The 27,996-nt window shown below is 52.3% G+C and overlaps 11 protein-coding genes across 11 annotated transcripts; 5 read left to right on the top strand and 6 right to left on the bottom strand.

The window, feature by feature from the left end:
• Nucleotides 1–1,961: 1,961 nt before the first annotated feature.
• Nucleotides 1,962–5,914, bottom strand: BDZ83DRAFT_742051 (glycosyl hydrolase; the record flags this gene model as incomplete). The annotated part of the gene is made up of 4 exons (XM_060513100.1): nucleotides 5,770–5,914; nucleotides 3,715–5,263; nucleotides 3,614–3,681; nucleotides 1,962–2,044 (listed from the first exon to the last, which is right to left on the bottom strand). The coding sequence occupies exons 1-4, from the start codon at nucleotides 5,837–5,839 to the stop codon at nucleotides 1,962–1,964; spliced, it is 1,770 nt and encodes a 589-aa protein (XP_060363590.1). The 5' UTR covers nucleotides 5,840–5,914.
• Nucleotides 5,915–7,131: 1,217 nt separating this feature from the next.
• Nucleotides 7,132–8,202, top strand: BDZ83DRAFT_653043 (uncharacterized protein; the record flags this gene model as incomplete). Its single annotated transcript, XM_060510583.1, has 1 exon — nucleotides 7,132–8,202. One exon carries the CDS (start codon nucleotides 7,132–7,134, stop codon nucleotides 8,200–8,202), a length of 1,071 nt encoding a protein of 356 aa, XP_060363589.1.
• Nucleotides 8,203–8,544: 342 nt separating this feature from the next.
• Nucleotides 8,545–10,313, top strand: BDZ83DRAFT_626203 (HD domain-containing protein). Its single transcript, XM_060508549.1, has 4 exons — nucleotides 8,545–9,084; nucleotides 9,145–9,322; nucleotides 9,396–10,089; nucleotides 10,152–10,313. Exons 1-3 carry the CDS (start codon nucleotides 9,018–9,020, stop codon nucleotides 9,970–9,972), a joined length of 822 nt encoding a protein of 273 aa, XP_060363588.1. The 5' UTR covers nucleotides 8,545–9,017; the 3' UTR covers nucleotides 9,973–10,089; nucleotides 10,152–10,313.
• A 1,460-nt stretch (nucleotides 10,314–11,773) lies between these two features.
• BDZ83DRAFT_580614 (uncharacterized protein) lies at nucleotides 11,774–13,384 on the top strand (the record flags this gene model as incomplete). The annotated part of the gene is made up of 1 exon (XM_060505367.1): nucleotides 11,774–13,384. The coding sequence occupies one exon, from the start codon at nucleotides 11,774–11,776 to the stop codon at nucleotides 13,382–13,384; it is 1,611 nt and encodes a 536-aa protein (XP_060363587.1).
• A 384-nt stretch (nucleotides 13,385–13,768) lies between these two features.
• BDZ83DRAFT_580774 (uncharacterized protein) lies at nucleotides 13,769–14,446 on the bottom strand (the record flags this gene model as incomplete). The annotated part of the gene is made up of 1 exon (XM_060505381.1): nucleotides 13,769–14,446. The coding sequence occupies one exon, from the start codon at nucleotides 14,444–14,446 to the stop codon at nucleotides 13,769–13,771; it is 678 nt and encodes a 225-aa protein (XP_060363586.1).
• A 722-nt stretch (nucleotides 14,447–15,168) lies between these two features.
• Nucleotides 15,169–17,258, bottom strand: BDZ83DRAFT_580735 (major facilitator superfamily transporter; the record flags this gene model as incomplete). The annotated part of the gene is made up of 7 exons (XM_060505376.1): nucleotides 15,169–15,342; nucleotides 15,410–15,755; nucleotides 15,810–16,470; nucleotides 16,522–16,628; nucleotides 16,678–16,751; nucleotides 16,809–17,074; nucleotides 17,156–17,258. 7 exons carry the CDS (start codon nucleotides 17,256–17,258, stop codon nucleotides 15,169–15,171), a joined length of 1,731 nt encoding a protein of 576 aa, XP_060363585.1.
• Nucleotides 17,259–19,153: 1,895 nt separating this feature from the next.
• BDZ83DRAFT_389142 (uncharacterized protein) lies at nucleotides 19,154–19,674 on the top strand. The gene is made up of 2 exons (XM_060502775.1): nucleotides 19,154–19,324; nucleotides 19,389–19,674. The coding sequence occupies exons 1-2, from the start codon at nucleotides 19,222–19,224 to the stop codon at nucleotides 19,526–19,528; spliced, it is 243 nt and encodes an 80-aa protein (XP_060363584.1). The 5' UTR covers nucleotides 19,154–19,221; the 3' UTR covers nucleotides 19,529–19,674.
• Nucleotides 19,675–21,533: 1,859 nt separating this feature from the next.
• Nucleotides 21,534–22,672, bottom strand: BDZ83DRAFT_753475 (glucose N-acetyltransferase; the record flags this gene model as incomplete). Its single annotated transcript, XM_060514352.1, has 2 exons — nucleotides 21,534–22,352; nucleotides 22,427–22,672. The coding sequence occupies 2 exons, from the start codon at nucleotides 22,670–22,672 to the stop codon at nucleotides 21,534–21,536; spliced, it is 1,065 nt and encodes a 354-aa protein (XP_060363583.1).
• Nucleotides 22,673–23,304: 632 nt separating this feature from the next.
• BDZ83DRAFT_626170 (uncharacterized protein) lies at nucleotides 23,305–23,706 on the bottom strand (the record flags this gene model as incomplete). Its single annotated transcript, XM_060508548.1, has 1 exon — nucleotides 23,305–23,706. A coding segment is annotated over exon 1 (260 nt), but the record flags the coding sequence as incomplete, so codon positions are not given.
• A 224-nt stretch (nucleotides 23,707–23,930) lies between these two features.
• On the top strand, nucleotides 23,931–24,953 carry BDZ83DRAFT_720648 (UDP-galactose transporter; the record flags this gene model as incomplete). The annotated part of the gene is made up of 2 exons (XM_060512291.1): nucleotides 23,931–24,773; nucleotides 24,834–24,953. 2 exons carry the CDS (start codon nucleotides 23,931–23,933, stop codon nucleotides 24,951–24,953), a joined length of 963 nt encoding a protein of 320 aa, XP_060363581.1.
• A 182-nt stretch (nucleotides 24,954–25,135) lies between these two features.
• On the bottom strand, nucleotides 25,136–27,987 carry BDZ83DRAFT_626156 (uncharacterized protein). Its single transcript, XM_060508547.1, has 3 exons — nucleotides 27,661–27,987; nucleotides 27,521–27,604; nucleotides 25,136–27,469 (listed from the first exon to the last, which is right to left on the bottom strand). The coding sequence occupies exons 1-3, from the start codon at nucleotides 27,680–27,682 to the stop codon at nucleotides 25,344–25,346; spliced, it is 2,232 nt and encodes a 743-aa protein (XP_060363580.1). The 5' UTR covers nucleotides 27,683–27,987; the 3' UTR covers nucleotides 25,136–25,343.
• Nucleotides 27,988–27,996: the final 9 nt, after the last annotated feature.

Raw genomic sequence — 27,996 nt, 5'->3', positions numbered from 1 at the left:
TCTGACTATGGACGTAAAAGGGGCGTTCGACTCCGTCCTTCGGAACCGGCTCGTCATTAGACTGCGTCAGCAGGGATGGCCACACGGCTTGATTAGACTCATCTTCAGCTTCTGCTGCAACCGCATCGCCAGAGTCCGACTGGAAGAAAGCACGACGGAATACTTTCCTCTGTCATGCGGGCTGCCTCAGGGGTCGCCACTATCTCCCATCGTCTTTCTGCTCTACATCGCGGAGATCCTTGAAGACGACCCGGACGCGCGATTCGGGTACGCGGACGACATCGCCACTCTGGCCATCAGCCCCTCCCTGGAGAGCAACGTCGCAATACTCAACCGAAGCGCAGCCGGCATTCTCAGATGGGGCTCGGAGAACAAGGTCTCCTTCGACCCGAGCAAGTGCGAGGTCATCCACTTTACTAGGAAGCACAGCCAGCCAGCGGAGCTGCCAGAGGTCAGGGCGGGGGATTTGGTGGTCAAGGCCTCGACAAATCCTGTACGCTGGCTGGGTGTCTGGTTCGACAAGAGACTGTCCTTCCGGCACCACGTCGACACAAGAGTAGCTGCGGCAAAGAAGGCAGCTCAACACCTGAGGCAGCTTACAAACACAAAGAGAGGACTGCCAGCGGCCGCCGTGCGAAAAGCCGTCGTCTCCTACGTACTGCCGATCGCGCTCTTCGGCGCCGAAACATGGTACGCAGGTATCACGAAGCCGGCTTCGAGACGCCAAGCGGAGACAGACACGAGTCCGCCTTTCCAAGGAAGACCCGTCAACACAGGCCAGAAGGGGCTCGTGCAGAAGATCGACAGCGTCATTACAGCGGCAGCAAGGATCGTTCTACCTGTCTGGAGGACAACGCCAACCAGTAGCCTCCTCCGAGACGCCGGCTTACCGTCAGCCAAAGTCGCCTTAGAAGGCGTCCGTTTACGGGCCGCAGTCCGACTACAGAGGATTGATCGCCGACACCCGCTAGTCGCGCGGCTCTCCCAGCAGGGACAGCAACAGACGAGACTACAACGGACGGCTGAACTTCTGCCAAGATGCGGAAGACCAACGTTCCTCCAATCACAGTACCTGCCAAGCTCACAGGATCAGATAGTAGTTCAATGCAAAGAAGAGGCTGCGAAAGCTTTCGAGCGCTGGCTAAAGACAGTACCGGAAAGCCATATGATCGTCTTCTCGGACGGCTCCAGGGCGACGAACGGAGCCGTGGGGTACGGCTTCGTCATCTACCGAGACTCCAAACGCATAGCGCAAGGGTGCGGCCGACTCGGACTAGCAGAAGTGTTCGACGCCGAGGTCGAAGGGGCGCGAACCGGCCTCAGAAGGGCTCTGCTCACCAATCGCGGTCATCCAATCCACATATGTATCGACAACACCAGCGTTATACAAGGCATCCGCGGCAAGGCGCCGGACTCGTCACAAGACGCGTTCCTCGAAATCCAAGAAGCGGCCAGGATATTTGATATACGGACGCACTGGTCCCCGGGACACCAGGGCATCGAAGGAAACGAGGCCGCGGACCGGCTGGCCAAAGAAGGAACGACACTGCCGGCGCGGATGGGTCAAATGGCAACACTAGCGGGCATCAAGCGGCTTGCAAGGGAAAAATTACAAAGCCAGCACAGGAGATGGTGGTATAAAGAGCGAAGGCCGCGGTACGCGGACTTGGGGCTTGAGGCAGCTCTGTCCAGCCCTCCTGAACTGGCCTTGCCGCGGGCTACGTTACATCACCTGCTGGCGGCACGATCGGGTCACGGGGACTTCGAGCAATATCACCGACGTTTCAACCACGACGACGCTCTAATGATGTGCTCTTGTGGAGAGGCGAAAGACGTGGACCACCTGGTCTACTGTCGACTAACGCTGGCGAGGAGGCAACGGTGGCCGACCCTCCACTCTCGCAGTATGCCCGAGCCCATAGGTCCTATGGGATCTCTCGAGGCCTACTTCAAGAGATTAATCACCGACCCACGAGGCTTCGAGGCCTTTCTCCGCGTGACGGACTTCTTCCAGAAGATCTGTCTGCGGTAGCAGCATCCACACCTAGGTAGATGTGAGTGCGGACTACAAAGAACCTCCCGATTCCAAGGGACGATTTGGGAAAGAATGAAACTGGGGCACCAGCGGGAACCGGGGACAGACAGAACGCGTAGTGGCCACAAGGCATGATTTGGAGGACGATGTAAAGAGACGACGTACTGTAGAGTAGGTAGCCTTGGCTCACGGCCCTCCACGCCATATACCCTTCGGGAGGTCTGCGGTAAGGGCTCTAGCCCGGCCGCCACGGCGTTAAATACAACAACAACAACAACAACTTGACTAGGCTGATGAAGTTTTTGGGGGGCATATTTAACGACTTGATTTCCCCGTTGTTCAAACCCATCCTAAATCTCCCATCATCAACATTCATTAGTTCCGTAGCTTCCAATAATTCATTCGAGGCTCTGTAGGTGTAATCCTATAGCGAACGACCTTACTTTTCGCGAAAGAAACTAACACGGAGTTAGGGCACAATGCGTTTCGCAGCTCTTGCAATCATCGCTTTTGGATCAGTAGCTGTGGCTGCCCCGGCTCCCCAGGCTGATTTCCCCCCGGTGGAGGATGTCTTGATTCTCGACTTCTCTACCCGACACCAGCCCGATGGGGCAGTAGACAGTGTCGGCCTTCACATTACCGCTCATGATGCCGACAATCTCTATTGTGGGCTTACTGGGGAGGTTCTTCTTGGAGAAAAATATGCTTGCGGCAATAGCAAATACAGTTTTGCCCTTGTAAAGGGGGTTTATGACATTTGGGGTATTCGCATTTATCACCGCTGGGGTGTTGCGTAAGTTTCTCTGGTTCATTTCATCTTCCTCTATACCATTCACTAACTTGAAATTCAGAAGCGGCGCCTCTGGCTACAGAGATGTTCCTACGTACTGCCACGCGGGTTCTTTGGGCTCTACGGTCTGCACCAGCCAGGGACCTGTCAGCCTTTACATTGATGCTGTGCCCAAAGACTGGTAAAATTGGAACAAGTCTGTCTTAGGATCTCAGGTTGTGCGTTCAGATAGACTTCACGCGATTTCTTCGAATCACAAATCCATCGTAAGCCCTCACTTGGGTTACGACGAGACACCAGACACTGTTCCCGGCTTTACTTCCCGATATGACACTGCATAGAGTAGTTGAGAGTCTTTATCTTAAATCCCATGGTTACTTCCTTTATACAATTTCGTGACAACCTATCCTAGTCAGAAGTGCCTCCTCCAGTACAAATCGGGGGTATGGATTTCAACCCGCACCTAGAGACGTCACTCATAGTATCAGGTAATTAGATGTGTCTTAATCGTTGAGGTACTATGAGGTTTTACATGCTTCAAGGGCGGGGAGAAAATAAAATTAGTTATCATTATCTTTAGGAAATCATGACAACAATTTTTCTGACTGCCTTCGCCATTCTGGAACGGCTGTAAGCTGCTTCGAAATTTGACGATAAAATACTAGCTCGAAGATAAGAGGACCTAGACTCACTCCTCGACGAATGCTGGTCTGCGCGTGTCTTCTTTCAATTTATACCTCATGTGGCTTCTCACGACTGTTTCAGAAACCGTCGCTGCGTTGTTATACATCTGATCTCCTTGCTCTCAACTGTCGCCCAATTACCGTCGACACTTAGTCGTTGATATGCCAGCTCCCTCACTGACGTGTTGTTGAAATTTAGAACGTACCCACCGTCTCGCCGTCTTGAGGGCCCAATGGAAGTTGCCTCAACGGCACCGGGAAGAGAAACCACTCTGTTTGTTCCCTCCACGAGGTTGAACGAGGCCCCGGCTTTTGAGATGACGCGAACGTCAAACCGTGCACCAGAGTTTCGGCCCTTGGAGCAACTGACTTGGAAATTGATCGGGTATGTGTTTTTGGGGAGGGCTTGGTCAAGCGGTGTTAGGCTCATGCTAATTGCATCATCAGAGCCAATAAAGATTGCCGAATCATTGAGGCTCATGCGTGTGGTGAAGATAGAACGGTCCCTCGTTGTGTCGTTACGTGCATGATGCACATAGAACAGCTCTGTATCATCCAAATTTTTCCTGGTGACCTCTTGCGCGCCAAACTTGATTTTGATGTCTGGAGGGGGCGACGCCACGATACTTCCATGGCCGGTTGAGTAGATGGGGAACTCCCCGTCGGGCTTTTGGGAAAGAACAGGGTTCTTTGACGATTTCTTGAACGGCCCCAGCGGTGATTCTGCTGTTGCAAACCCAACACCGTAATTGGAAGCTTCGTAGTTGTTCGCACTATACGTCAGCATGTAAACTGACTTGTCGCCACTGCCGTTTCGTGTGATAACTGTGCTGCCTTCCGACCAGCGGCGGTTCTTCTTGGTGCCATTGAACTTGACATAATCATCCACATGGTAATTCTCCCAATCTTGCGGATCAGCGCCGTAGGAGATGACTGTCTTCCAACCGTCTTTGCGGGGAGGATCTCCAATTTCGCCAGTGCCGTTATAGGAGGTGATGTTCGACGGCAATTCGGTGGCATTGTTCGCGTATAGGTTGATTTGAGAAGACGCAATCTCTGGCATGGTTTGTGCAAACGGGTCATCCCACCATTTCCGGTCCAGCTCAACCACAATGATGTTGGATTCTTCGATATATTTGCCTAGGGTACTGTCCCAATTCCAATTTCGGTAGGCATTTCGTGAGGTGTACAAGTAAATGCGGCCGTCATTATCGAAAAAAATGTTGGGATCTATGGTAGGTATGTATGTGCCCTTTGGCGCAGTTTCACCTTGGGCCAGACGCTCTGGCGGCAGCATTTGCTGATCATCCATGATTAGGTTGATGTCGTGATAATCCGGATCATAGGGGTAGTAGCCGATTGGTTCTGATCGAATCTCGTTGAAAGGCCCTGTAGGCGAGCGGGAGACGGCAATTCCTAGCTTGGAGGGCTCTTCGAACTTGGAATATCGAAAATGGTCTTTGGCCAGGTCTTCCCGCAAACGACCAGCGAAAATGAAAAAGTACCATCCGGTTTTCTCGTTGTAGTAGGTTTCAGGGGCCCAGTGCCAATCGCGGGCCCAGCAAGCTTGACCACCGTCAATCTGTTTCATCTGATCATCGTAACAAGCTTTTAAGACGCCTCCTGGATGTTTGCTCCATGTCGAAAGGTCCGGGCTAATGTAAACTGCAAAGTGGTATCCTTCATCAGTCCCCTCGGTGGAATACGCATAGTACTGGCCCTTTTCAGAGTCGTAAAAGACGTAAGGGTCCGCGGCTGCATGGCGCGCTGAGTTGTAGAACTTGGGGCTTTGGTCATCTCCCTTGTCTGAGTCGGCAATGACGGCAAGTGATAGCAGCGATGCCACAAGTAGAGCAGCAAGGCGCCGCATATCGAGAAGAGGGTTCGGGGCTTTGAGCCAGTGGAATTCTCGGACAATAATCGACTACGAAGTTGGGCATGTTTTCAGGAGACTGTAGTTATCCTCTTATATCGCTCTTCCTCGGCGCTCTGCTCGCCCCTCTTTCGAATGCGACATGCGACGAGTGCATCTCAAAAGCCCGAGCTACAGGTTACGGCAATCCTTCATCCCATCGGACGAATGAACCCCTCGTCCATTGTGTTGTAAACAAGGCCCGAGCCTCCCAGAGATCCACAATTTCCCCTCACATTCGTTGATGCTGTTAGTTGGGTGCGTCATCCCTCTCCCTGGGGCACACAACTTTTCTGGTTTGGTCCGTCCGCGACGAGGTCAATGGAGGGATGGGGTAGTATTGAAGTACTGTGAGCGCTAGCGAAGAGGACTCCAACTGCACAGTAGCAGAGTAAGCCTGGCAAGCTTGGCAATGTCATTCGAAGGCATCGGCCTGAATTTTGTTCCTCTGTACGTCGTTGTCGAGCTGGAACTTAGAAGCCAGCTCTAAACCTTGCCTAACAACTTCGGATGTTATCGAGCCGAACCGTTCGAGATCAGGGGACTTTAGGAGAGAGAAAATATGAGCGCATCCTGGGACGCGCGATGCGTACAAGGCCCAAGGAAGTGTATCATTGACAATAATACTATGCCAATTGAGTCACAAAGGATTAGATCATGACGGGCACTGATGGGAATATTAGTGTTGATCTCATGACAACATTCAGGCCGGGTGATCTCTCCCCGTTGGAGCGCTTCCCGTTGACCCCGCATCTTGAGTGACTTCTCCTTCCACAGTTGGTTCGAATGCCCTCCCCAAGTGCTGCTCACCTCGTTGAAGGCTCTGGTGATTGTCTTGATACTCGCAAGATTTTCAAGGCCTGCGACTTGACTATGCTTCCGTTCTGCTCTTGCCAGACTCTTTCCGGTAGTCGCTTTGGTTTTAAGTTACCTATTCGTAGCATCACCTCTTGTGAGATTGTCATCCTTAGACTAGAACTGTTCATTCTTAACATATTGAGCTGGAAAGAGCCGCATTATACATCGTCTCCCTCGATTCTTGCCCTCTAACACGGGATTCAGCCTTTTGTTAATACAACTTTCTGCAACGCCACTGGGTGAATGTGAGGGGCCAAAAGGGGATGCGGCATTGGTGTCCGAAATTATTGAAGCCGCCGACTTCCATCGTGATAAACTCGGGTACACCATTGAATTGAGTAGATGAATTGAGGCAGGTAATTAGGTCTTCATCACGACCGATTTCGGCCTTGTCATGAGTCCTCCCCCCCCCCCCCGCAATGGGCCGGGGAATGCGGGGTTCAGCCATCCAACACTTAGGTCCGCTATGCGGGGAGTGGGGCTCAGCCGATTATCGTACCAGCACCTGTCCGCACACCTGAAATCATTCTCAGCGTACACGCATGATATCTTTACCGTACACCAGGAGTTGGAGATTCAGCTGGACTTGTTTCCGACGCAGGGTAAACGCAATTCCGCTCTTGCATCAAGCCGGGTATTCAATGTCGCGGACTCTGAAATATAGAAGCTGAGGTTTGCTCCATTTCAGCGTACAATTAGGGTGGAGCAAGGCTCTTGCGTCCGGTCATTGAGTGAATTCTGACTCGAAGCAATACCCAAATTTCCGTCCTTGCCCACTTAACTTCGCATCGTGCACATTTCATACTTGCGAGTAGGACATTCAAAGTCTTTACCAATTACCAGTTGTCCAAACATGACGAGCCACCAAGGCATGATCTCGTTTGCCATTATCGGAACCGGTCTAATTGGTCCGAGACATGCTAGGACAGTCGTCCAGAGCCCCGATGCAGAGCTTGTTGCAGTGGTCGATCCCGCGCCAGCTGGAGCTCAACTGGCAGCTGAGTTGAATGTAGCACACTACACATCAGTCGGCGACCTTTTGCAATCGGAACATGTGCCTCAAGCTGCAATCGTTTGCACCCCAAACCACACGCACGTCGCCGTTTCGAAACAGCTTTCCTCGGGAGGGGTCCATGTGCTCGTCGAAAAGCCCATCAGCTCTGATATCCCTAGTGGCACTGAGCTACTGAATCATCTTCAAACCAGTCAGGTCAAGACACTCGTGGGCCATCATCGGCGATTCAATCCCTACATCATCAGTACGAAAAAGGCACTCGACTCGGGAGCTTTAGGCAAGATTATAGCCATCAACGGACTCTGGACCACCTACAAGCCGGGCGGTTACTTTGAGGCTCCCACCGAATGGAGGCAGGGAAAAGATGGAGGAGTGGTCTTGATCAATGCAATCCACGAAATCGACCTGCTTCATCACCTCTTAGGGCCAATTACAAGAGTTCACGCGGAAAAGACGACTTCGCAAAGAGGTCATGAAGCCGAAGAAGGTGCGGCGCTCACGATTCGATTCAAATCCGGCGTTGTGGGGACATTCCTTATCTCAGACAACGCGCCATCACCCTACAACTTTGAGGCGGGAACAGGCGAGAACCCTCTTATCCCCAAGACGGGACAGAACTTTTACCAGATATTTGGCTCCGAGGGATCACTCAGCGTACCTGATTTGTCGATTTGGTCATACAAGGGCACGAATAAGTCGTGGCATTCGGAGATGGCGAGAGAGAAGCTGGCGGTAGAAGATGGGATTCCGTTTGAGCTGCAGCTTGCGCATTTCTGCCGTGTAATCCAAGGCAAAGAGTCACCCAGCTGCTCCCCGCAGGCAGGTCTTGCTGCACTAATTGTTTGCCAAGCAATCAAGGATGCATTGGAGGCAAACAGTACGATTGATATCCCGGGCTATGATCTGTAGGTGAATTCGTAGCTTGAGTAGCTTGGGAGAAACAGATAATCCAGTAAAGCTTGAACAACAATGCCGGTTGCCAACACAGATTGCATGACTAGCATTTGGCCAAGGTCAAGTATGATGCCGAAGCGGTGGTTCTGCGCATGTTTAAGACATCGTGGATCATTTATGTTTGTCTTTCTGGAAACTTGAGATGGGAAACCAGTCAAGGAAGGATCGCAAATGGCGGGCCGCTGAATGGTTGCAGAATGTGGGTGGGGCCGGGCTCTATGGAAGAGCAGGTGGACGGGTTGGCTCCTTTCTATTTCGGTCGGAGCCGCCTGCCGTCTGTTGTGAATGCGAAAGAGCCGATAAGGCAGGCGGCGGCCGGCTGCTTGCAGTCGTAGCTGCCTGTGACGGTGGTGACATCAAAGCTGGGATGTCCCTTCCTTGGAAGACGAAAGACAAGCAAACTCAGGCAGGAACGGAGAGACCCCTTTCTGCTCTAGCCGTCTGTTTTTTCCCCTTCGTTTCCCTCCGTTGCGCTTTCCCAACCTTCGCATTCCATTTTCTGATATCAGTCAGGCCTGTTCCTTCGGTCTCTCTTCGCTTCTTGTCCTTTCACGCCAGCGCCAGTGATCTTGCATTGGGCTCAATCCATCGCTTTAGCGCCAGCAACGGACCCCGCGATAATTGCCTGGCTTCGTCCACCAACTCTGTCCCTCCACTCTGCGTGTTTTGCCCCGCTCCACGAGAAAGCTATTCTATCGCAATCGTCCTCCGCGAAACGAGAACAGACATACTACAACGCTCCATTCACATCTCTAAGCGATTTTGCGATCATGTCTTCCGCAGCTCCCCACGGCAACAATAGTGCTTCCAGCGCCAATGGCGAGGTGGACATCAAGAGTAGGTTCACTTGGCCTACGCGGCTGTTTTCTTGCCATCCTTTGCTGACCCTTTGCGCAGACTTGGGTCACGTCGAAACCCCCAAAGTTCAAGGGACATGGACTGTCGAGAAGGCTCTTGAAATCTCTCCAGACACCGCAGGACCTGCGGACGCCGGCTCACCGCTCCCTTACTTCCATCTGATTGAGCGCCTCAAGACAACCAAGCGTGAGGGTTGGCGCCGTTTCGGCATCGCGAGGTTGGTCCCCCACGTCGCAAATAATCACAAGGTATATAGATGTCGATATTCGCTAATGCAAAGGCCTTGACAGAGGAGAATCCATCGCCGACCACATGTACCGCATGTCCCTTTTATCAATGCTCGCCCCGCCCGCCCTTGCGCCCCGTCTCGATCTCGCGCGATGCATGAAGATGTGCCTGATACACGACATGGCCGAGTCTCTGGTTGGAGACATCACACCCGTCGATGGCGTGGCGAAGCCCGAGAAGAACAGACGTGAGGCGGAGACGATGGACTATATTACCAAGAACCTACTTGGCGGCGTCTACGGCGGTATCCCAGGTGCCGAAATTCGCGAGATCTGGCAAGAGTACGAGGACTCCAAGACCCTCAACAGCCACTACGTACACGATCTAGACAAGATGGAGCTGCTTCTCCAGATGATGGAGTATGAGAAGCGCGGGCAGGGCAAACTTGACTTGGGCGAATTCGCATACGTCGCAACCAAGTTCACGTTGCCCGAGACCAAGGAATGGGCGGACGCCCTGCTCAAGGAGCGCGAGCATTTCTGGGGCACCCAGCAGCACGTCCACGGCGAGGATGGTATCGAAGGCGGTGTCCAGGAAGACCGGCGACAGCAGCAAGATGATTACTACGAGCGCATATGATGCACGCGCCGAATAGATGATTGATGAGCGCCATGCACAGTGGTACCGAACTTGGGCACAGATACGTGGGACTGTGAAACCTGCCAGCGGTGTTGGCCACCCTGAACCTAGGCGCTACTGTGTTGCGAAGGTCAGACTCTGAAATCGCGGAGGGAAAATCGAGTTACGGGTCCTGATACAAGTTGCTTGCATTACATGGTGTTGCATGTAGCATATGATAGATGATACCTGGGGCTTAGAGAAAAGCTAGGTCAACGATGATGATTTTATCAATATGAACTAAGGAGTATGCGCTTCACGCGTGAGGTTCCCGGGTGTGAGTGGTCCCCGATACCGACGGCAGGCGCTGGATCACCGCCCGGTTGTACTGCCCCTCTGTTTACATTCTTGCTGAGCCACGCGCTTGGGCCTCGAGATGATCAGCCACCCCAGCAACCGATGGCGCCTTCCTTCTTTGAGACAGCTAGCTACAAGTATTTTCGCTTAACCAAAAAAGAAGAAAGAAAAAAGAAAGAAAAAAAAGAGGCTGGCTTTTTTTTTTTTTTTTTTTTTTTTTTTTTTTTTTTTACCTTGGGTATTTTTCTGGGGGAAAGGTGCAGTGCAGGGGACCTTGGAGGAGCCGTCGCGAGACCCTGAGAAATATTAATTTTAATGTCAGCTTGACACTGACAGACGTGCTTCACCGGGTGGTGCGGAAAGGCAAAGCGAACGGAACAAATGACACGATGTGCAGCCACTGGCTCACTGTACTCAGTAAAAAACAAGTGCACCTCCATCACCCCCTTGTCCAATATCCTTCCTCGCCAACCTCCCATCCCTCTTCGCCTCGTCTGAGTTTTAGTGTTGACTTTTGATTCAGGGACTTGCGGCGGATACGCATACATCCAGGCCCGTACTCCGTACAATTATTGTGCTGCCGGTGTGCCTTTCCTTCATCGCGTCTTCTTTTCTTTTTACCATCTGCATCGATCGACGTTGATTTTGAGTCCGGTACGGACTATGCGTACCTACCTACAGACGAACCATTCCATTCCCATACAGCACATCTCCAGACTCTCGGTACATATTACCTTAGTATCTTACTTTCCCTTGCGTTCTTCCAAAGGAGCGCATGACAAACTCGACGTCACCCTGAGCGCCGTCACTTTTTCTCAGGGTCTAGACCAACCAACCGACACACGGTCGACATCCAATCAAGACACTCATCATCAACGGCTGTTGCCGGCACTCGAAGCTCTCCCCAACGCCAGGACCGAGCTTGTTGGTTGCCCACAGCTGTTCCTTGCTACTTTCCAGGTCACCCAACCTATTTCGCCCCAGGGACCCCCCCCCCCCCAAGAAATAACTTGACCGCGCCGCTCTTCTCCAACCCGACCACAGCTACCTGCCGACACATCAACACATAGTCCAAGTAAGCACGCGCACGCATCGTCAACACGGGAATCCTTCTTCGCTTCATTTTCGAGCGCTTCCTTCCCCCATCTGACAGCGCTCGCCTGCTGCCAGCCATCGCACGGCCTATTGCACAACAGACAACCAACGAGCCAGCGCACCACGACTCGTTTTCTGCACACAACCCGACACCCGAGACCAAGGCCTGGGATTTAGCTTCCGGATCGATCATGAGCTTTCGTTTAGGCTCTGCGACATTGTGAATCACCACACAAACACCACAACAGTCACCGATTCCGCCCGACCCCTTGCCGTGGTTCCCACAACTCCTTTCCCTGCCTCACCCGTGAGCCCTCCGACATCCCTTGTTCCGTCGCTCTGGCCTCCGACGCCTGCACCGGCCTGCACCATGGCCTTCACATCCCAGTACCGAATGCCCGGTACCTACTTTGATGCACAACCCGCCGGAGTTCACCCTGGCGTCTTCCGACCACCCGCTTCTCCCTCCGCCGGTTCTTCCTACTGTTTCGCTAGAGCAAACAGCTACCACGCCGAAGCAAATACACCGTCAGCTCAGGCAAAAAGGAAACGGCGCAACAATGCCTCCCGCGAGGCTACTCCGCTGAATGAATGGAACGATGGCAACATGAATCTAGACAGCTCGAGCGAACTCCCTAGACACGAGACCCCTTTACCGATCCGAGGAGCCCGATACACTCTGGCTGGCCAGCTCGAGACACCTGGTGCCGGCATCAACACGCCTTACGACAATGGTAACTTGGATGAGAGCATGTACTCAGACGGCGATTATCGAAGAGCCTTGGGATCAAAACGACCACACGAAGAGATGGAATCGCCTATTCCAGGCCAGCCGACTGTACTGGTCCAGCCTAGCCATCCAGTCGCCGGCGGCTGGAGCCGCTTTGCGTTCAACACTATTGGTGGAGTCGTAGGCAAAGTCTGGGAATTCTGCAAGGCTGGGGCCTTCATTGGCTTCTCTGCTGGGGGTGGCAAGGCTTATACCATTGATGGCCAGAGTATTCGTCCCTCTTCAGCTGCTACCTCAGCTTTACCTGCGCCTCAGCCAGAATCATCCGAGAAGTTCAACGAAAAAATCGATTGGAGACAACAGCAAAGTCCCCAAAACTTGGATACTCCCGTCGGAGATATCACGCCGCCCGGAGGATTCCCTCGGCCCCTCTTCACATCGTATGTCCGGGAGCCAGACCAAGCTCTGAACCCCAAACCCGAGGTTGAGGTCGAGGTCGAGGCCGAGGCCACACCTTCGCGACCCGCCGTAAAACGTCGACAGACGAGTGCTGGGAATCATGACGAGCTGCGAAACTGGGTTGTGGTAGACGAGTCAGCACCAGGCAATAGGCCAGTTTCGAGGGCATCGATGCGACCAGCATCCCGCAACATGCGCCCTTCCCTAGTCACAGGCCGGAGGATTAGTGTTCCCAAGCCTCGTCTCAGCTCGATCCCGATCCACAACCGCCGCCAATCTACGGCCAGCCACGAATACGATAGCCCGGACACCGCACCACTGTCATATCAGGAACCAGCAAGCTTCGCCAGTGTGAGATCTCCGGAGCCGCCGAGGACCTTGACTGGGCCCTCGCCGAGCCGAATCCCACTTCCAATGCAGTCTGCCGGCTCGAGTCCGAACCCGTTCGCAAAGACGACCGTCTCGGCCCGGCGTCAGAGTGCCATTCCGTCACCAGCACAATCTTTAATGAGCCCACCTATACGCTCGCATCGCCGCTCCAATAGCAGTGCCTCAGCAGCGTCTCCTCGTGGTAAACTCAAGGAGTTCGGAGTGGACTCTATTCGCGCGAGCCCTCGGCTCGACGTGGAAGCCAAGAAGTTGGCGGCCAGACGAATCAAAGATGAACATGACACCGATGCGCGGATTAATGATTTCAACCAGAGGCTCAAGGAGATGATTCGCCAAGGCAGGGAGGCTCTTGGCACCAAGGTCGAGGTGGATGACGATGGATGCGGCTGGGAGGATGACTGAAAGAGAGTACTTTGATGTTCATGGAGGGCGTTTTGCTAGGTTCTTTACACACATCTGGGCAGGTCTGCTTTTTGGCGGGGAGTTGAAAGGATGATTTGGTCGCGTGATACCATCCACCATACATGCGGCATTCTTGACAGGACCCCAACATTGCCTCGGGTCTAGATCTGCAAAGGTAGTTTCCAGCCCGAGATCTTCGGGTTTAGTAATGCCAAGGGTCTTTTTTGATAATATCTAAAGCCTGATAAGTTGTGAATGCTCTACTATCCAAGCGCAACGGATTCGTAAACCGTGCTTTTAATGCTGATCGTGACAACTTGAGGCTGTCTGTCGCGAGCCACGTTGTGCTTCTTTGGCGACCGGGATTTCTTCTTTGAACGGATTTCAGAATGCGACATCTTTACCAAATATAGCCTTGCCATACTTGCTGTTGCCCCATGCCAACGCTGCATCCACATATTCAAAATCAGGACTCGCCCATTGGTGCGACCGCGGCACAGATGGACGAATCCCCTGCTTGGAGCCGCAGCTCTGGCATACCTCGTCGTTGAGCTTCTCCAGCTCGGTCTCGCAGGCCTGGCAATGCTTGGCGCAGAACCATCGCGGGCAGCTCACCTCGACGCACTGTCGATCCATGGGCATGTGGTCGACTGTCAAGTGCTGCCCTCCGCAGCGGCACTTCTTGAGGTGACAATCGCGACCGGCGTGGCCCGGAATACCACACATGCAGCAGCGGGCTTTGCACATCATGGCTGTGATCTTGTCGCCCAAGTGAAAGGTGGGACATTCGCCTGGTGTGCACATTTTGGGGCATTGCTTGGCGAGGTGTCGTTGAGGAAAGGGGCTGCAGCGGCAACGATTGCGCCTGGAGCTGGTGCAGGCGTCGACGTTGTGCCATGCCTGGCCGCAGTGGCCGCAGGGGAACGGGCAATGTTTCGTCTTGTGATAGCGGTCAAGGCAGTTATGGCAGGGATTCTTTTGCTCTTGCCGTGGCTGTACTGAAGCCTCTTGGACGCTGGTTTGGAGTCTCTGGAGCACTTCTATTAACGTGCGAGGGTCCATGTCGGTTGTTATCCCCAAGGCGTTGAGCTCAGCGGCGGAGAAATCGAGACGCACATGCCTGGGCGGCATCGTTGCGGATTTTGATGCGTAACGAATATTATATCGTCTCGTTTTTCCTGGGGCTCAAATTCTTGTATGATGATGTCGGTAGTAATAACAGCACCCGAAGGTAGTGGTGATGAGGCGACGGCGAGGTCGGAATGGCAAACGAGGGGGCAGGTATCAGTGGCTGAGGTGATTTAGGCTGCAGTGCTTCCTCCGAATGTTAAACTTGCGTGGAGTATCGCTGGTTCCTTCGTCACTTGTTAGGTATATGGCAGACGATGTGGCTGGGTATATTCTAGTAAGAAGACTTCCTCGGTGCCGCAGTGGCTGTTGTTTGATGAGGCGATGTGCCGCTTTGAATTCACCGAGACACACCGGCCACAAATACGCGTTATGCACGGCCCACTTATCTAGGGACACACAGTGTTGAGACATGTTGTAAAGCCTTCCACTTGACTGTGCAGCTGGAGACGCATCTTCACAGGATCCAATGTCATTTAAACCCCAGTTCTTCCTCTCTCCCACTCAAATTCTATACAAACACACAACGTCCTCAGGTTCTATCTTCACTCTCCACGCATACCAGAAGGTTTCATGGCTCTACATGAACAATCGATACTCGAGCATGTGCCAACTTTTACAGAGTCCTGCTCCAATACGTTCGCCAGTGCTCTACATCACAGCTTATGCTCCCTTACGAAAACAGCCGCGATTAATGCCAGCGCTGACGAGATGAGTGAGAAACCGTGGCTAAAGCCCAAACCCTCGACGTACGCCTGCACGACGGCTGCTGAAACCTTTTTATCCGCATGATCGATGTAATCAACGCTCGACGTGGCTTTTGCGATAATCTACCCCAGTTCAGATTAGTACCCGTGACGGCTTTAGACAAGCAACGACTGGCCTCTCTCTGCTTACCTGCTTTCGCACCACTGCGCTGAGGTCCATGCCTTCCAGCAATGCATCTAGCCGCCATCTCATCGTTTCCATCATGACGGCACTAACACATGACAGGCCGAGGATCATGCCGATTTGGAACGTCAAAAACATTCCCGACGTCACTGCTGCCTTGTGCTTCGGGTTGGCTGCGGCTTGAATGCTGATGAATCCCGCCGACTGTACCAGGCCAGCCCCAAACCCACCAGGCACGATGTAAAGCGACTCCCAAGCATTGGTATCTCCATGCCACCGGAGTAGCAAAAGCGAGTAGGAGAACATCGACGCGACTGTTGCAATAATCAACAGAGATTTGTAACGACCAGTTCTGTGCAAGTTAGCAAGTCGCTCCAGACAATGCACATCTTTAGGATTGACCTACTTTCTGATCAAATATCCAGCAAGGACGCCACCAACGGCATTCCCAAAGACAGCAGGGAAGAGATGTATTCCAGCAACAGTGTTGGACACACGCTGGGTCACCTGGAAATAGAGCGGGACGGAGAACATGAGGCCGAGTTGAGCTGCGACTTGCCCACCGCTAATGACGTATGTGAGGATGATGTCGCGATGCTTCAACAGTTCCAGGGGAAAGATTGGCTCCTTGGCCCACCACTCCTCGACGGCGGCAAAGAGGCCACCAAATACGGCTGCTACACCAAACAGAATGAAGATGAGTGGGTGGCTCCACGGTATCTTGGTACCTCCAATCTCAATTGGGAGGAGAAAGGTCAAGATGAAGAGTGCCAACAATGCAGCGCCGAGGAAGTCGATCCTCGCCAGAGAACTCTTTTCGATGTCGATGGGCTTGCCTCTTGCTTCAGCACCTTCCTCTCCCTTCCCCACTTGCTTGCCTTTTGGCAGGAAAAACCAGCACAACAAGACAGCAAGCAGGAAGATGGGGGCCTGGCCGAGGAACGACCATCGCCACCCAATGGTGTCGGCTAGCCAACCTCCCACAGGTCCACCAAGACTTCGTCCTACTGTTGCGGCCAGATTAATACCTGCTTGCCATGCAGCCACGTCACGGAGTGGGACGAGATCTATCAACGTTAGCTTAGTCCTTCCATAAAGGATCCTCTGACATGTTCTACCTGTCACCAAGAGCAGCCCAAGGACGTTCAGTGCTGAGCCACCAGATCCTGAAATGACCCGTCCGAGCACGACTTGCCACATTGTGCGACCGACACCGACCATTGCGCTGTGAACAGTCAGTTGACAATCATGCGGATAGCCTTGATCAAACCTACCATCCAATGGAAAACAAGGTATAAGCCACCATGAGCAGGGCACGGCGCCCGTAAATGTCACTGAGCTTGCCATACTTTCCGTTGAATTAGTGAATAGACTCACTCCAACCAGAGAGGGGGGGGCTACGAACCAGAGTCTGGGTCGCCGCTCCTGCCAACGCGAACGATACAAAGAGCCAACTAGAGTTTTCGAGATCATCGAATTCAGAGGCAATCGTTGGGTGCGTTGCCATCACCAAAGAGCCATCGGCGTTCGCAGTGAAAGTTCCAACCAGCAGGATAGATACTATCTTGACGACTGCCCAAGTCGACGTCTTTTGAGCTTGTAGCTTGGGATCATCACTGGCGGTTGCAACGGGAGTTACTTGTTCGACATCGACGCTCGAATCGACCACTTCTGACGACCGTGTGAGATGCCATGGAAGGAATTGGCCGTCCGAGTCTCCGCTAGACGACGAGGAAGTCAAGGAGCTCTCACCTGATGAACTCGACCCCCGTCGAGTATTCGACAACAACGGCGAACTCTCGTCCACCACCCTCTGTACTCCTTCACCACTTTGCGATATCTTTACGCGCGCCATGTCGATCGATTTGGTTGTGTGGATGAAAGATTTACAGAGCCGCAAACCAGCAGATGGAAGAAAAGGAAGGTGTCATCGGCTCTTCAAAACTCTGATGCAGCTGGGATGAACCCTTTCAGATCCGCAGTGGACAACCATGCCATGCGTCCGGTGTGGCACTCCGAGTTTCCCATTCACTGGGGAGGAAGGCAACGCCGCAGTCTCGGCCAATCAGGCCTGACATCATACCCAATGTTTCCCCTTTCCTCGATCAGTCAGTCAATGGGCATCTGAGGAGAAACCCTTTGACAGGGAAACAGAAATTGCTGATAAGAGGATCCAGGCTCGCCCGGCGCTGGGGCTCAGGTATGGCGACATATTGCGCCATCGGCGCCATGCGACTTCGGACACCTCTCGGGCCCCCACACGGCCGGCAGGACGGTGGTAACCGGTGGATTCTGGGCCATGTTTGCTGCCTTCCCGGAAACCAAAAACTATTCGAACGACTCAAATTCAACGACAGAGCCTACGGATTTCTCAATTTTTTTATGCGAGACGCTGCAAGACGCAGCCGCGCGTGAAGATTCTCAGCGAACAATATCCTTAGCTCGGATCTCAGTCCGAGGATTGTTCCTCTCTCCGCTAGACCCGTGCGACATGTGGCAATTCGGGTTGTTGTGAGTCGGAGCCGGATCTCGCCGGATAACTATGTTTCCCTGACTCATCAACACAGCTGACCAGATTTCTGAAACTCTGCTGTTCTTTGCGATCGCCGCTCCGGTACCGAAACTATGTGTGCGCACGCCGGCTTAGATCGCGTCGCGACGAGCCGATTGTTTGGGTTTCGGGTCCTTCACTACAAGTTGCGTTTATCGGCCCCCGGGCTTCTTTCATCTCCCGATCCCAATGTCTTTGGATGACTCAAACACTTGAGTTTTCGGGATTGAAACAAACGTAGGATCTTTATCCAAACGTTGGGCTGTAATTTTTTCTACTTCAGATTCCATCAGGATTGTGACATATTCGATCTAATAACCCACACTTCCGTGTAATTGGGAGTCGCTCAATGGCAATGGAATTAGACCGACGTTGATATAACAGGAAATCTCTTCATTAATATTGGTAAGATTGACGTTCAAAAGGCATGTTGCGCAAGTCCCTAGCCAAAGCCTTCAGGCCACTTCCCAAGTTCCTATCATGTCTTGACAGCTGGCATACGCTTGTTTCAGCTTCGGATTGGGTCTTGACTGCCGCTTTTTCTGACGCTTCCTCTGAATCGCTTTGCAATAAAATTGCATCAGGAATGGGCTTTTGAACATCCGTACAAGATTATAGGCGCATGGGTGACATGTATACGCCTATTACTATGCCCTGAAATAGCACACAACTCCACACTGATAGTCCATTTATAATACATTTAAAAAGCAAATAGCACGGAGTTTCCGTTTACTTAATTACCTCCGAGCCTGAGTAGCCCATTAATCGGTGTGATGACTCTGCATACTTGCCGCTATCACCATATTCGCGGCTGGGCGAGCTATGCCCTGGATGACACTGCAGGTGTAGAGTGGTATGGGGAGAAGAATGAGAACCTTATTGTATGGGCGACCCACGCAACTGACCACAACCGACATCTCTTCTTGAATGCATCTGACTAGCCGAGACAGCATCTGCAATTTCCGCAAAAAACCGAGCATCAATAATCCATCCCGCGGATCCTCCGGCAGATGAACGCAAAACCAAACTCGGTGGATTCCAAAGGGAGGACATCCAACATTGTACGACGTACGAAGCAATACGAACAGTACGAATGGTAGCATCTACTTCGACAGTTCACAGCCTTTCAGCAATGTCTTTATAAGGACTAGCCTTGACGCCTTTGACCTTCAATCATGACTTCTCACATCAGACGATAGTTGACACACTCCTCACCTTCACTTCGATATATCCAACACTCTTTACAGTTAAGACGCTTTCCATCAAGATGCATGCAACTCTGAAGATCGCCATTCTCAGCCTTGTCTCTCTGGCTGCTGCTGTGCCATCCTCTCCCAACGCTGACGCCGGTGCGCTCTTTGCCATTGAAAGTGAGTATATGCATGAGATCCTTCGTGTCGAATATTTGTCTCTAATCAAGCTATCGAATTGTAGAGAGATGCACACAGCTCTATGCCAGATGCAATGACGATTGCTGTGGTTCGATGACTCGCTGCAACTATATTCCCATCTGCGGCAACAACCGCTGCGTATCATACGACCCCGCTATTACCTACAACCCTACTTGCAACTAGGCCGTTACTCAATGAGTGGGCTCACTTGGGTTAGAAAGTCCGACAACTTTTAGCCTTCTATATGTTGGAAGGGTTCTGAGAGGAGCAGAGGAAAACTGAGCCAAAATTGGTATGAGGAATCTTTGAGTGGGCTGGCTTCATGAAGTCTTACCGAATAGAGCTCAAGGCCTCTACCCTGTCGCCAATACTCTTCTTAGCTATACAATTTTGACATACAAACTCCTATACTCCCGTACATTATGCCGTGGCGGTCGAAAGGGTCTCCCTAGCCTTGATATTGAAGTCTGACAAGTCAACCCCCATAGACCGAGCTGAATTGGGTTAGGAAGATGAAGCTTGTCTTATCTTTTCATATTGAGACTCTCGCAAACCTACCAAGTCATCCAAGTTTGAGTATCACTAGCGCTAAACAGCACTCTCAATTTAAGTACCACACCAATTAGGCTCTGCGACCTCTCCCCCCAATGATCGACGTCTGTGTGAAACCCAGAACTTGCTAGTTACGCCTTCTTCAGACTGAAAGTCATTTGGTGACCAGCACCTCCTAACTTGGTGACATACCTCCACATGTCATTTTGCCATATCAATTTTGAGTTTGACGATTCCAGCTTTAGAATCATAAAAATGATACTCATCATAGGCTTTGCTTGAGCCTTAGGCTCTGGCTTCCACTTCAACATAGTCGCCGTCATAGGACTTATCATCACATTCAATTCGGAGCGCTCGACACTGACAGTTAACTTTTGGGTCAGCCTAGAGCTTGGTATTTGCCTCATAGCTACTAATGCTCCCTCGCTACGTCCGACCTTTTCTGGTGAGTTCGGAGGTTTGCAATCCAAACGCAAGCTCCGATTACAACATTCCTGGATACTGTCTAAAGAAGTAATAATGCATTTTGCCAGAGAAAACGGTTTACTCATTGGACTCCTCTCTCAATCATACGGACTCTATGTCTCCGACACTAGGACTTGGCAACAACCGTTTCCAATAGAGAGATGGCCGAAGGAGCAGCATTAACCCGAACAAGTCGTCGAGCTGTCCAATCATGCAGAAATTCTGATTGTCAACATGCTATCATGTAAGACGGTAGAAGAGAGTCTGATGACAGAGGTCTGCACGGGAGGCATAGCGCAATGCCTAAAAACCTTGAAAGAGGTATATGCTCAAGAAAGCTCATGTACCGACATTAAGTATTGCTGAAAACAACATGGGGTCTGAAGAGCGCATATCAGGGCATCGCGGCATGTCTCGGACGATGAACACGGGACTACGCGAACGATGCTCACTTGGATGTGGTAGATAGTCATTCATATTCTTCTATATCTATTCAGCGCTTCTGTTTTCCTGCCAAGATCACTATTTTTCAGGTTTCTCAGGAAACAAGTCTTTGCTAAAAGTTCCCCTCGGCGCATCCTCGGCTTAGGCTCTCGCGGCATCCTAACGGATTACGATCTTCGTCGTGTTTTGCTGGAAGCAGCCAAACTGGCAGATTGGGGCATACGAGCAACATTTGCCAGCTGGAATGGAATGCCAAGTGTAGGCTTATATCCTCGCAATATCTGGCAAGCCGACATCCCTTTTTTTCTTGTTCTCCGACCACCAGGCGAAAAGACTGTCATAGCCGGCTGGCACGGCCCAGGTGACCACCCCTTCGCCCGCCGTGGAGCCTTTGGTAGTAAGTGATCATGGAACTCGGCATGCCTGAGCCGCTCCTGCGCCGTGTGTGCCGGATAAGTCGGAAGGACCGGATGCCGCCGCTCGCCCGCTGGCAATGCTTCAGGAGTGGATTTCATGCCATGGCCGAGAGCGCTCTGAGGTAGCCCTGAGGAGTTTTCCGAGGCTTTTCAACGTCGTCGTCGTGTCGTCATCGTTGTCGTTCTTGGTCGGAACGCGAGATCATCTACAACTTGGCGTACCGGCATCGGAGACGCTGTGGTCCGCTTCCTCCTGGGTTGACACGCAAGTTTCTGGATTATGATACTCTGTACTGGTCTGTGTGCCGCGATCATAACCAAGATTTGCAGTATCTCTTCTTGTCGCTTTCGTAATCTTCATAAAATCCTTCCCACATAACTCGATCGGCGCACCGGGGTCGATCAGGCTTGTCTTCTTCGTCGTCGGGGCAGTCCGGCAAGGCAGCTTTCCATTGCGCATCCGAACGCGAGAGCCACGGCTTCGGCAACGGCCAATCGCTGAAGTGAACCAGATAGGCTCTTGATACCTCGGCCATGGCGTTCCATTCCTCGTCATCGTCGGGCGCAAGGTATTTCTGATGCTCCTTGGCCCGGAATTCGCCTGTCAAAAGTGCAAGTCGACGATGCGGGAGGATCATGGCCGAGTCCTTGAACATGTGGTTCATGACCTCCATGTCAAAATCCCCGGACTTGAGCGCCTCGCGCACAATCTTGTCGTACCGCGACTTATTAGGCTCGATAAGCATGACATGGGAGCCGAGGACTTGTTTGACCACGGGCGTGTCCTTCTCGTTCAGCCAGTACGCGCGAGGGACGGCGACGGCTGCCATCGGTGCCAGGAAATAGTGATCCATGTTGTTCAAGATCTGGGAGTCGGAATCGAAGGCCAACACTCGTGTGTAATCTGTAAGATCGAAGGCATGGAACTTGGTCAGGCTCTTGGACCATGTTGCCTCTCCTTTGTGTGTGGTAAGTAGACCAAATGGCCGCATGACGAGGTCCGGTAGAGCCTTTTGAATGTTCCTAATAGCCTTGGCCTCCTTCGAATCCCCTTCCACCCAAGCTTTGGGGAAGATCAGGACTTGGTTATGCTTTGCGCCGAAGCGGTGCAAGCGATTGAAGTTGATCACCTAATCGTCTGCGCGTTAGTAGAGGTTCTCCCGTGTACCACGCTGCCTCCCAGAAAGCCGTAGGGTAGACATACTGCATTACACAGGTAGTTGATGTCCGTCGCGTACTGAACATATGCAAATCGAGGTTCTAGCTGCTCGGTAGTCCAGAACGGCTTCAGCTCTGCGAGCGAGCCTGGTCTATCAAATGTGCCGTTCTTCAGGACATTTTGTAGAGGGTTTGGTATGAAGTTGTACTTTATCGACTGGTAGCCCGTCAAAAGAACGAAGACGAAGATTCCGCAAGTCAGCGCAACGGCGCGTTTGGTTGATATAAACATGATCGATAACGAGAAATAAGACGGGTTGAGTTGACGGCCCACTGAGGTGACCTGACACCACGAAAGGATTGAGACGCAGGTAGGGTTGCGGCTACCGTTTGTCTACGTCCATGAAGAATCCTATGTGCAGAGACGATGTGTACAAAGAAAGACTCGTTGAATCAGGGGGAAGTTACGAAAACCTTAACCTGAGCCGAAGGAACCGTTCCATGGTCCAGGATGCCGCCCTCCTTATTTGAGTCTGGCGCGGGCTGCAATGCCCCTCCTCTTCACAAAAGGAGGCTAGCAGCATGAGGAACTATTTCCCGCTGACTTTGGAAAAGCGAATCCTCACCGTAAAGAGCTATGGTTGAGGCAGGGCTTCCTGGCGCAAAAGACCTCGTATCCAAAGGCCTAACTGTCAGACGGGTGGGACGCGCACCTATTTAGGGATCAATGACAGTCTTAGTCTCTTGGGGGTTCTTGGGGCGGGACAAGGATGCCTGCTAGCGCAAATCTAACGTTGATGCGGAGTGCCCGGAGCCGAGGCCGAGGCGTCAGGACGGTCACTGCCAGTGTTTTGGGCCATTGTGGTTCGGAAGAAACGTATCATTTGAACAATAATGTAGCTTTCTCAATGCTAAGGGCGTGATTGGGTTGATGTTGAATCCATTAAAAGTCTTGTATCGATCGTCAACGTCAGTCCCGGCTCCCCGGTACCAAATGTTACCCGACTGCCAATTGCCTTTCTTGGGTGGCTTGACTATCGCCATTTTGGCGTGGGATGGGTCCCCCTGGCTTAAACTTATGAAGTGGAGAGTGAGTCGATATGAATCACTGATCAACGAGTCAACAACACGAAAGGGTCGGCCCCCGCTATGTCCCTGAGCTACCGCAACTTTCGGATAGTGATTCCGTCGCAGTGAACGCGGTAAGAAAAATGCCGCCGGTATCCAAACGAAGAATAGCATAATGACCACAATCATGATGGAAAACGTACATAACCAATGAGTTTTCGAAAAAAAAAAAAAAAAAAAAGAAAAAGAAAAAAAAAAGAGAGGGTATTATGGCGCCAAGCAACTTTGCGCGTCGCCGATACGCTCGAATCACGGCTGGCATCATTCTTGCCATGGTAAGTTTCCATAGCCTGTCGGCGAGGACAAAATCTGACAGAAAATTTGAAGCTCGTCTGTCAAAATGCGGCCAGTATATTGGTGAGTCGACAGCCTTTTACTCCGCCTAGCTTGTAGTTCGATCTTGGATAACCAGAATCTGACCGATGGGGTTCAATAATCAGTTGCAGCACAAGGTGCAGAGCCGCCCGCAGGACAATTCCGCTCGGTATGAGCCTCTCAGTGCTGTCATCCTCTCCGAGGCTTTGAAGTTGCTCATCTCCCTTGGCGGTTCTGCCTGGGCTTACAACAACACTGAAGACCGCTCGGCAATTACTTCCGGGTTTTTAGATTACGTGCGGAGCGGCCATGACAACGCTGCCATACCGGCTTTCCTGTACACGCTCTCGGCCACCAGTCAGAGTTTTGGAGCTTACCATCTCAGTATCCTGCCGTACCTGATGCTATCGCAGGTCAAGCTCATCCTGACACCTATCTTCAGCAAAGCCCTTCTAAAACAGACTCTGCATTCTCATCAATGGATGTGCCTTATCATCATGGCAGCGGGAATAGTCATGGTACAGGTCGGTTCTCTACCGTCGTCATTGAGCGATGACAACAGCGGTGGCGCAGGCAAAGATAGGGCCTTCGGAATTGTCGCCATGCTAGTAGCTGGTTGCTGTAGCGCTTTCGCTGGTGTCTACATGGAAGCTGTCCTGAAGTCCTCAGAACGTAACTTCATGGTTCGCAACGCTCAGCTGGCGGCATATGGCTGTTTATGTGCAATCTGCGGCTTCTTGTGGCAGTCAGACTTTAGCACAAAAGGTTTCTTCCGTGGTTACACGACGCTGGTCTGGGATTTCGTTCTGTTGCAAGCCATGGGAGGGTTTCTCGTCTCCTGGGCGGTCCGTGTATCGAGCACCATTGCCAAGAATTATGCCCAGAGTTTGGGTTTCCTGTTAGCCTCGACGATTCCCCTATTCTCGTCGCCTCACGCATTGAGCTTTGAGGTAAGGACACCAAGAGTCCTCGACCTGTATTCTCGAACCCTTGAACTGACTGGCTTGTAGTTGTACTCTGGTATCGCAATGGTTCTAGGAGGTGTTTTCGGGTCCCTCTGGAAGACGGATATGCCTGTTGATTCCAGAGTAGACAGTGACGAGAGATCTAAGGAAGGATCAATAGTTTAATGACGAATGACACGTACATTCATGGCCTACGGCTTCTCTTCCTCATCATCTCACTCGACAACGCAGAGGTTCTGGATTAGAGACCATGGAGGGTTTCACCACTTCGGAGATTCTAGTAAATAGAGTGAGTTCCCTGATGTCCGTGAACTCGGGGGAGTAGTTGCCTTTACGGCCTCGCTCACTTTTCTTTCCGCACTTGTGGCCAAGGAGCAGCAATTCGCTGAGATGATTCTTCCGCCCACCTCGAAGAGCGCAGCCAATGGTGCTGCCGCCGTAATGTCGATATAATACAATAGGAGCTGCCTAGACTATGCTGGATATCCACGCTTCTCACTCTCCGTGAAGAAGATGACCATGCGCCATAACTTTTTGACCATATCCTCTGCCTCGTCATCCAATGCCTGCGTTAAGTGTTAGCGACCCTACATAGAGAAGGGAGAGATATGGTGTACGTACCGCTGCAAGCTCTTCCACCAGCTCTGAAGGCTTCCCGTGCTTCCGAAGATGCTCCTCCACGACCTCCACAAGCATCTCCTCTTGTACGCCTAAATACTCGACAATTTTCTTCTCGACAAATGGACGAAGCTTGTCGCGGATGATGGCATCGTCCAAGAAGTCCCACTGCACAGTCCAATTCCAAAGGCCGTCTTTCTCCGACGGGATTTCCTGGGCAAGAGCACGAACGGCTTTGCTAATCTCCTCCTCAGTCATCTTATCCGCCGCAGTCGTAGGCTCGAACTGGATGGGAATAAGTTGTCTTCTCGTTGTGCTGTCTTGTTCCTCATCGTCAAGAAGACCCTCCACCTCAGCAACAGTCCGTCGTTGGGGAGCCACGCGTTGGGCTTGTGCGCGCTGAGCCGCAGCACCCAGCGATAACTTGAAGGGTGCTGGTGCGGACGCAGCTGCTTGTTGTCGCTGCTCCATCTCATGAGCTTGTTGGTCAAGGAAGGAGTCGGCCATACCGCGCGCCCTCTCCATGTCTGCAGCCTCTCTCCGGCGCTCGTCCTCTTCAGCCCTCCGATCTGCCTCGTCCCTGGTTTGTTCGTCGGTTCGTTCGATTTGTCGCTTCTTGACCCAGCCCGCATGGTCGCGGTAGTACAAGTGGTTCTTTCTGGACGCTTCTCTTTCGTCATCCCAGGCCTTTTCCCGTTCAAGCTGCTCTTGTACACGTCTCTCCAGCGTCTCTTCATCCTGCAATTCACGGTCCTTTTCTCTCTCCAAAGCTGCAGCACGGGAGCGTTCTCTGTTCACCCATTTCCGCTCCGCCTCAAGATACATCTTTTCTTCCTCTGACTTTTGCTTCGAGAGCTCCCGCTGGTAGATCTCCTCGTCGTCGGCCTCCGTATCTTCGTCTTCGCGATTAATAGACAATTCGGCGTTCGAAATACCCCCGTTCACGAAGGATGTCGTGCGGGAGCCGTTCTGTCCTCTGGGGCCCGAGGGCGCGTTGTGCATCCCACGAGGTCCAACAGGAATATTGTTGGAGTTGGAAGGCGGCGGAGAATCCAGCCGTGATGACCGTGAGGGTCCATTGCGGTTCCGTTCCATCTCCTCCATCTCTTCCTCGCGTTTGAGACGCTCCAGATCTCGCTTGTTGCTGCGTTCTCTGAATGCTGCGATCTCTGCGGCGACAACTTCTCTCATCTCTGCAGGGATATCTGCAAGCTCATCATCTTGAGCCAGAGGGATATTGACAACCTCGACGTTCTCTCCGGAGTTGCCCATTGACACATCGCCTTCGCCGTCGGCTGTACTTGCGGATTTGAGATACACGAGGTCTCGGATGACCTGCTTCAAAGTATCCTTGGCGGACTTTGTCCGGAATTCGGCACCACTATCATCACCTCTGCCTTCCTTGTAAGATTCGATGTACTTGAGAGAGTTCGGGTCAATGGTGACTTGAAGCTTGACCATTTCTACTCCGTCGAAAGAGTCGCCTTCCGATGGTACACTTTCGGATGGGGTTTGTCGCTTCAGGGGGACCTCGATGTCTTGGAGCAGATCGCAAGCGGTTGCAAAAGAATCGGCATCCTCGTACTGCGCGAAGCCAAACTTCGCTCCTTTGCCGTCAGAAAGCACCGAAGTAGCGACGTCCCATCTTCGAAGTTTTCCCACAGAATTGAGGATGGATTCGATGCCTTCATCGCCTCTAACGCCTTCAGGAATCTTATGGATGAATAATGTTCTCAACTTCTCCTCGTTGGTCGGCGGGACCAGGGACTGCATGTGCTCGCGTGCGGCAGCGCGAGACTGATCGTACCCGCGGTCCATACCCAATCCTTGTCGTCCGCCGCTCGGAGTATTGCTGTCTTTTCTGCCGACATCGGGACCGCCTGCCTTGCCACCTATGGTACCAAGACGAATGACGGGTGCGCTGAAGTTGATATTTGGGAGGTTCGCGGGAGCTTGGAAGTTAGGCGGCAGGCCGCTTTGTCGGTTAGCTTGGGCATTGTTGGACTGCTGGACACCAGGAGGTGGTGCCATTCCCGGAGCGGAAGACATGCCTGGCGGAGGGCCTGAAGACGGGTTAGCAGAGCAGCTTGGTATCAAAGCATTGTATTCCGAACCTAGACCAGGTGGAGGAGCCATGCCTGGGGCGCCATTGGACCCCGGGAAGCCACCATAAGTCGGAGGCGGCCCATACGGGTTTCCTGCTGCAGGAGATGAGTGAGAAAAAGATCGCTTTGGGGTTCGAAGATTGACGCACCTCCATAAGGATTGTAGGACATGGTGAGAAAATCTGCGGGGTTGTTGATTAAAGGGCAGATGTGGGATCTTTGATCAACGATTCTGTAACTGGCGAGACTGCCTCGGGTCGCGGAGATGAAATGCTGCTTGTGATAAACAGATTGTCGATGATGCTCCCGTTCAGCGGTCGCTATGCAGATCGAAGGAAGGGAAGGGGCGACAGAGACTGCGTGGGAGACGGAGGCAGGCGGAGAGCGTAGCGGGAGGTGGGACGCAGAGCTCCAAAGTCGAACGCTGAAGCTCTTGGTCTGTCTCTTTAGTCAAGTCTCTCTGGGCCTGATCCAGTTCTCTCCAA

The sequence above is a fragment of the Colletotrichum acutatum genome (assembly GCF_030867785.1).
Source record: "Colletotrichum acutatum strain CBS 112980 chromosome Unknown BDZ83scaffold_64, whole genome shotgun sequence".
NCBI classification, from domain to species: Eukaryota; Fungi; Ascomycota; class Sordariomycetes; order Glomerellales; family Glomerellaceae; genus Colletotrichum; species Colletotrichum acutatum.
This window is presented reverse-complemented; position numbering and strand designations above follow the sequence as displayed.